Source organism: Ailuropoda melanoleuca, chromosome 11 (genome assembly GCF_002007445.2).
Source record: "Ailuropoda melanoleuca isolate Jingjing chromosome 11, ASM200744v2, whole genome shotgun sequence".
Classification (NCBI taxonomy): domain Eukaryota; kingdom Metazoa; phylum Chordata; class Mammalia; order Carnivora; family Ursidae; genus Ailuropoda; species Ailuropoda melanoleuca.
Window position 1 is genome coordinate 56,174,137 of NC_048228.1, and position 8,249 is coordinate 56,182,385.

Sequence of the window (8,249 nt, forward strand, 5' to 3'; positions counted from 1 at the left end):
AATTGCATCCACAATAAGTTGAGGATTGAGCCAGAGTCTCAATGTCTTCCAGTTATTTTTTAAGTTATTAGACAATTGCATTTCCTGGACAGATTTCCTTTACTGGCTTGTGAATTGCTCCCTTGTTAAAATGCTCCCCAGAATTTCTGGGGACGGATAATAGGCAGAAATCATATTCTAATCATGTGGACTTCTTGGAATTGAAGCTCACTATTGATTTTATCTCAAACCACAGAATTAGCATACCACCAAATACAGTATATAAACCACCACAAAAGCAGACAGACCATCATCCACTTAGCTTCCCCTTCACTTCCTGTCCTCCACCTTGGAAAACAGGTAAGAATTTCAGATTTAAATTTGATGTATTCTCTCTTCACCTTTATTTCAAACTAGGCTGAGATATATGAAGAAAATAATTGCTTTAAATACAGTCTTTGAAATAAGGGTATTTAAAGTAGTACTGACACTATTTTCAACACTTAGGTTAAAAAAATAGAAATGTCTATAGAGATTGGGTACAAATTATGACTGCATGAGCTTAAAAAATGTAGTAACAAGACCAGTTAACAGGGTATATTTAAAAAATCTATCTTGAATTCATAAGTCTTCCAATTTGGTTAAACATACAGCAACAATAAAAGAAGACATATTTAAATTATTGTTTGAGGATCTGAATAATTAATTGGAAACCTTTATCCCACAGTAGTTTTAGAGGGAGCATATTGAGACAAGAAACTGCAGGACGTGTTGGGGATGTGCATTACTTGAAATGTTTATAAATATTTTTTCAGAAGTATGTATTCATCAAACTTATTTAGTGCCTCCAATGTCCCACTTTATCATTTGGCTTATAATAGTTCAAAATATTATTAAAATAGACATATGAAGTAAGAATTAAGTTAAAAAGAAAATGTTTTACTTTGTAAGAAAATTCTAGATGGGACGGAGATGACTTGGAAGCAAAAGCAAAGGAAAGAGAAGATTTGAAAGAAAGAGTACTTTAGAATCCACTGGTCAAAATGAAGTTCTGGCTAGAAAATTAGTATATAAAATACTAATTAATCATAAAATATAGAAAATGCAATGAGATCCTTCCTACACATGATCTCTAATAGGATATCAAGTTTTGTTTTGTTTTTTTTTTTTGAGTCCTGACAATAAGAAATTATTTGGAAACTTATGAAGCTCTTAGGCAAAGCAAAATTAAGATTTATATAGTTCCCATGAGAAAGATCTAGAAAAAAATATTTTTTCCCGAAGAAAGAGCATAATCTTCAGGCTTCAAATATTGGAAAGGATATTTTGCAGATGAATTAGGGACTTTTTTCATGAAATGTTTTTAGTTCAGAAATTTATTTTAAATATCTGAGATTGAAGATGGTATGCCAAGTGATATTAGTGGCACAAACATCATTTTGTATAAGAAATTAATAGAAATGAAACAAAATTAAGCATTTAGCACATTTTGGTTAAAAAGGTTAACATGTATATTATGTTATACTACGAGAAGCCTGGAGTGGGGATTGGGCAAGAGGACCTGACACTTGGGTAAATCATCAAGAAATCACAGAAAAAAATATAGTGTATGATCTCTAAAGTGATGTGGCACAAAGGAGAGGAGACATTATTAGATGTTTATGGATGTGGACTTAGTCATGGTTATAAATGGAGAGGAGACAAACCAATCAGTGAGCATCAGGATAAATGGAGGAAATAAAGAAAATGCTCCAATGAAAATCTCAGTCTAATTGGAAATAAGGAGAAATAATCAAAAAACCAATATTCATGGAAATAATTTGGTTTAGTAAAAAAAAAAAAAAGAAAATATGATCTTCTTTGTATATATTTTCTTTGATCAGTCTCCTCCAGATAGAACTGAGGCTCTATCAGGGCTGAGACCTTAATATTTTGTTTGTGCTATCATCCCAGCACCTAGACAGTGTCTTGCAATAGAAGGTGTTAAATAAATATTTTTGAAAGAATGAATTGATTAATAAATGTTTCTGTAAATACTTATAACTTTTTCCTGTCTTTCAAAAAAAACCCAAAAACCTAACTATAGTGCTATGAATGAGATGAAAAAGAGTGAAGTAAGGTAGAGGCGATGGCTGAAAAAAGCTGAATGGCTGGCCCTTAAGTATGAAAATGATATGTAAGAGTAAGGAGCCATAGTAGACCTTGACCCTGCCTATAAAATAAAGCCTCTATTAGTATTTTTTCTAAAATGCAGTTATTTTTATTACTTATTATCTTTAGTTTCTTTAAAAGGAAAGTAATCCTAGCTAAATAAGAAAATAGATTGACCAATATATTACCACTCTTTCATTTCCCCATTGACAGGACTTGATAGCCATGAAGGTCCTCATCCTTGCCTGCCTGGTGGCTCTTGCTCTTGCAAGAGAGGTAAGCAAATGTCTAAATAATTAAGATATAATGGAGTATCTGCCTATTAGAGAAGAACATCAGCAACATTGTTACAGTACAAATAAAGCAGAATTTCAACAGATTCATTTGCATTTCTTAGAAAATCATTTACTTTCATCTATTTTCAACAGTGTGCTGTAGGGGCATAAATCGGGGTCAAATTCTTTCTATATCACTGTGCCACCAGTTCCTAAAGGAAAAGCAAATAGACAGATAAGCAAACAGACAAAACAAAAGAAACAGATATAAAAATGACAATAATAATATTGCACAGATATGATTGCGTGCATGTGCAACCTAGATAAATAATTCTTATTCCAGTGATAAAATGCATCTCTTACCTTATGGCACTGGGCCCAATTCTACCTGTGTCTATCCAAAGACATTGAGAGGATGGAGTATCAGGCAATAATTATAATCATAAATATATTTGTAATCATAATAAACTTTTAAAAACAAAGTAAAAAATAAAAAATAATAAAAAATAAAATAAAACAAAGTTAAATAACTTTGTCACCCATCAAAAACTGTTTATTCACATAGGATAAAAATGTATCAATAAAGTTACTAAATATAAAAGACATAAAAACAACTACCTTTCAAGACTCTCAATAAGAATTTTTTGTTTCTCAAATTTATGAAATAGATAGCTCTGCATAAAGAAGGTAAAGCTTAAATAGGAAAAATGTTTAATAATGAGTTACCTATGGNCCTATGGAAACCAAAATGGTGTTTTTTTTTTTTTTTTTTTTTTTGTCTTTTACTGTTACAGAAGGAAGAACTCACTGTATCCACTGAAGTAAGATATTTTTATTCACAAAAAAATTTCCAGCTATAAATATTAACATTCTGCAATGATCTAGGAAAAGCCGGTTGTTGATTGTTTTATTACTTTGTTTTTCTTTTACAGACTGTGGAAAGCCTTTCAAGCAGTGAGGTAAGACAATGTTTTCAGAGGAAATTTCCCAGTTTTGGAACAGTAAAATGCTGTACTATCTTTCTATTGTGTTACATTAGGACAGTTAGGTAAAAGCAACTCTGTTCTGACATAAGTTTTGATGTAAATTTCTATTATATATTTTTTTCCATTGCATATGCGTAAGGACAGAATAAATATCTGGAGAATTCAGTATTCTAGCACTTTCTAAGTTGGCTCGCTACTTGAAATTGTGTCGTGACCCCCTCTTTTTTTTAATGAACTCTACAGTCCTGCTTTCTGTCTTGAGTTCTCTTTACCTTGTCTTCATCCCCTATACTGGTATTTATTGAGTGCTGTCTGTGGATCAGACACTGACTAGGAGCTGTGGTACAAGGGAAAAAAGGGATGCCTATAGTAAAGAGCTGACATGCAAATGGACACATTTTGCAACTACAAGAGTCACTTTAGTAAGTAAGAGATGGTGAGACGTAGTGTAGTCCTAAATCTGCCTAGGAGAATCAGGTAGGTATTTACCCTGGCATCACTCTTTTTGGATATGTTAGTTAACCTGTTAGTTAAATTGTGCATCAGTATTCTTTGTCTCTCTACAAGGCTATCAGACCTTTAAGGGAGGCGTTTATTTCTTATAATTAATTTGAAGTGTTAACATAATAAGTAACCTAAAATGATTAAAAGAATTAAAAGATAGAATTCATATTATCAATGAATATTATTCTTTTAGAATCAGATAGGGTATTAGCAATGATTTGTTGTCCTCGGAAAGGAGCATGGTGATGGAGAAAATTAGCATTTACTAAATACCTCTTTTTGTACGATGTTCCCCAATTTTCTTCTCTTATGTAACTGCATTCATTTTTCTTTTAGATGACAAGCTTATGCAGAATAATGCAACATCTAAGTTTCAGCAATTATCCTGAGTTTTTAATATTATAAAACAAGGTGTCCACATTAACCTATTATGTGTCTTAATCTTCTGATTTGTATTGACAAATAAGGAACATTCATAAAACTAAAACTAATTTTATTTTTATTTTTATGAAGGAATCCATTACACACGTCAACAAGGTAACATCTTCATATTTAAATGTACTTATTTTCAAAACTTTCTACATTTAATTTTTATAAGTGGTAACATTTCTTTATATGTGATTTGGTTTTTATCAGAAACTTGAGAATTTTAAGAGTGAGGAACAGCAGCAAAGAGAGGTAACTTACTCATGATAAGTTCATTTCTAAAATTATTGTGAAATATAATACCTTCAAAATATGTGTATATTCACTCTAAAGAATGATAATAAAATAAATGCCAGTGTAGAAATTAAGTTTTGACAAAGTCAAAATATTTTTAAGACATAAATGCATTTTTCAAACTCAATCAATTTGCAGAGTATAGAATCAAAACCTAAGAATAATTCTTTTTTTATTTTTTTAAAGATTTTATTTATTTATTTGACAGAGATAGAGACAGCCAGCGAGAGAGGGAACACAAGCAGGGGGAGTGGGAGAGGAAGAAGCAGGCTCATAGCGGAGGAGCCTGATGTGGGGCTCGATCCCATAACGCCGGGATCATGCCCTGAGCCGAAGGCAGACTCTTTAACCGCTGTGCCACCCAGGCGCCCCCCTAAGAATAATTCTTGATTTACTCACATTTCCAGCTGGGGAGCTAGGTACCCCTGTCTCAAGATGGTTATTCTGATGAAAGAGAATAAGGCAATATGGCACATTCTTTAGCTGTATACCTTTGGCCCCGAGTTTCTCCGTACTTAATTTCCTTTTCTGTAAACCAAGAATATTCCTAACCCCTGAGTATTGATAAGCTGGCACACAGTGAATATTCAATGATTTTATATAACATTTTGTAGGTTTTATATTAACATTTACAAATACATGAAGTTCTTAAAAGAATTTCCATTACACCGATGAGATAAGGGAGGTAGAGAACAATTGAGTACACAACTGTCTGACAATATCACACAGTTATTAAGTTGTAGAGCTTGCTTAAAATTGAGCATTTTCTTCGACAACATAAAATTCCTCATTTAACCCAGTTACACGTGTAATATATTTATTTAATTGTAATATTTCAACTTCCCTATTTTATCAATGAAGTTGTATTATTTGGAACTTACACGAAATATTTCCTAAATCAAAATGAATTTACAAATTGATGTCTCTTGAAAGACTACCTTCTCCCAAGGGAAGTAGTGCTAGAAGGGGGCTGGTGTGAAGTAACTCCTTGAGTTAAGCTGCAAAGTAAGAGTAATTTTCATTAAAATAACAGCAGCAACAACAAATAAATCTTGGAGTTATCCCTCTAAGTCTTTCTAAATAGATCTTTGATATAAACACAATTTGCTCTATTATAAAAATATTATGTTGACATGTCCATGCCTATGAAGACCAAAGTGGACAGCTAGAGCTATCTAGGAGATTTGGGAAAAGTTGAACCAAGTCTTGAAATCTCCAAACATTGATTTCTGTTTGATCTGTAAATTCACCTATGAAGGGAGTGAGTTAATGAGAAACCCTCAATGAGCATTTTACTCATTAGTCTTCATTTGATTGAAAATAATGTCTTCATCAAATCAGTAAAAGATTTTCCCTCTCTTTTTTCACTCAATTATGATTGTTCAAAAGACAGGAGGTTAATTCATCACAAGTGACTGTTATGGCAGAATCATGAACTCAAAGATTCTTTTCCTTCTTTCCAGAATGAACGCCAGAATAAAATCCACACCCCTTTCCAGCAACAGTCTCTAGTCTATCCTAGTGCTGATTCCATCCCTTATGCTATCCTTCCACAGAATGTCCTGTCTCTTGCTCAGCCTGTTGTGGTGCTGCCTTTCCCTCAGCCTGAAATAATGGAAGTCCCCAAAGTTAAGGAGAGCATCTTTTCTAGGAGCAAAGTGATGCCCTTCCTTAAATCACCAATAGTGCCCTTTTCGAACAGCCAAATCCAGAGCCTTGCTGATCTTGAAAATCTGCACTTTCTTCAATCTCAGCCTCAGCCTCAGCCTCTGCTCCAGCCCCTGATGCACCAGATCCCCCAGCCTCTTTCTCAGACTCCCATGCTTACTCCTCAGCCATTGCTGTCCATCCCACAGTCCAAAGTCCTGGCTTTTCCCCAGCAAGTGATGCCCTTCCCCCAGAGAGACATGCCCCCACAAGCCTTTCTGCTGTACCAGGAGCCTAGCCGTGAGGCCCACCCTGTGACTCAACCACTTGCCCCAGTTTACAGCTCTGCTGTTGTAAGTCCAAACTTACTAATTCTGCTGTCTCACTTATGACATGAATATGGCAATAAAGGAAGTAAGTGAGAACTCTAGAATGAAAGAATAAATGAATAATGAATGGATCTAAAATGCATTCTTTGTTTTAGATCAGTGATTCTCAGTACTAATGATGTAATAGAATACCTGTAGAACTTTTTCTTTCCAAAATTCCAATGTCTGGGCTACCTGCAGAGATTCTGATATAATTGTCCTGATCTTCTATGTAGAAGATACTACTGGGAAAAAATTATTTCAGGAGATTCTGATTTAATTGATCTGTTGAGAATTTGGATAAAGAGGATTAAGGCTTATTAAAGCCCTAATTAAATTTGATAGTCTGATTGGGCTTGGAATAAAGAGGCTTTTTATTTTCTACAGTTCCGAAGTTTTTCTTGTGTATGTTTATTGGGCAGATGCCTTATTTCACATCTTGTTTTTGACATATGCACATATGATGGTAAACAATTGAGATGATTATTTTATTACTCAAAGAATTGTTAGGGAAAGTGTCTTTGCCAAAATGTGAATTGTATATTTATTTATTTTGCTTTTTAAATTTTTTTTATTTTTAAGGTTTAAGAGAATTTCAGAGTTAATGTCCCCACTTTGGACTTTGGTAAGTTTTGGGAGTTTGGAGATTACACTGATCATTTTTATAGATGATATCTTTTTACATTTCATTCTCCTGGATAAGTCTAAGACAGTGACAAACTTTATCAATATACCAACTTATTTATTAATGATCAAAGTATCATGGATGTCTCAAGGGTTGACTAACATCTACTAACCTGAAAGTATGTATTAAATTTTAATTGTGTGCCATTGACAGATTTCACTGGTTTCCATTCAAGTGCCTATGTTCTGATGCTTGATTATCATTGTGTTTTAGGAAAAACTGAAAATAATTTCTCCTACTGCTACGTGAATATATTTGAGATTTTTTAAAAGATCACTTTCATTCTCATTTCTAACTTAAGCTTCATAACTTCAGTTGTTTTTATCTCATTTAAAATTTACATATTATCCTTTAATTCATGAGTCAAGATAAAATTAATTATTCCAGGTATGAGGTTTAAAAAGAGGAGAGAATATAGCTTTGGGATTCATAAAATGCAACTCTGTGATCATGATAGACTAGACATTTCACTAAAACAATATCAGGTGAGCTGATATTTAATCATACAAGAATTTTCATATGCCTCCAAGGTAGGGCTCCACATTTTGCATTTTTAACAAAATTTGTCTTGTAAATTAATCACACCAAAATTACAAATGAGGAGGGATGAATAGTTATAGCACATAACATAACTAATTCTATGTGTTCTTTAAATTCTACAGAATTGACTGCGACTGGAAATGTGGCATCTTTTCACTCAAATTCCTGATAGCAAAAATTAATAATTTTTAAATGAATCTACGTGGAAAAAATGAAAATTTGTTCCTTTATTTATTTTATGTACTATATGACATTCATCTTAATCTGAATTTGACTCATAAACTCTACATTTTCCAAATTTTAATTCAATAATACCATAGAAATTTAATTTTGAGTTGGAAATATCCTAAACATGGGAAAAATATGTATAGTTTCTGGAATTGTGTTTGTTATT

The 8,249-nt window shown here is 32.9% G+C and overlaps 1 protein-coding gene across 1 annotated transcript; it reads left to right on the forward strand.

Annotated features, from left to right (window-relative positions):
• The first annotated feature begins 302 nt into the window (after nucleotides 1-302).
• CSN2 (casein beta) lies at nucleotides 303-8,030 on the forward strand. The gene is made up of 8 exons (XM_019799951.1): nucleotides 303-339; nucleotides 2,344-2,406; nucleotides 3,338-3,364; nucleotides 4,409-4,432; nucleotides 4,532-4,573; nucleotides 6,079-6,615; nucleotides 7,213-7,255; nucleotides 7,978-8,030. Exons 2-7 carry the CDS (start codon nucleotides 2,356-2,358, stop codon nucleotides 7,216-7,218), a joined length of 687 nt encoding a protein of 228 aa, XP_019655510.1. The 5' UTR covers nucleotides 303-339; nucleotides 2,344-2,355; the 3' UTR covers nucleotides 7,219-7,255; nucleotides 7,978-8,030.
• The last annotated feature ends 219 nt before the right edge of the window (nucleotides 8,031-8,249 follow it).

What these genes read in the sequence shown, in the direction of transcription:
- CSN2 (XM_019799951.1), top strand. Translation starts at nt 2,356, where the DNA reads ATGAAGGTCCTCATCCTTGCCTGCCTGGTGGCTCTTGCTCTTGCAAGA. An exon ending in CTCTTGCTCTTGCAAGAGAG is followed by an intron (nt 2,407 to 3,337) that starts GTAAGCAAATGT and finishes TTTCTTTTACAG; the next exon opens with ACTGTGGAAAGCCTTTCAAG. An exon ending in AGGAACAGCAGCAAAGAGAG is followed by an intron (nt 4,574 to 6,078) that starts GTAACTTACTCA and finishes CCTTCTTTCCAG; the next exon opens with AATGAACGCCAGAATAAAAT.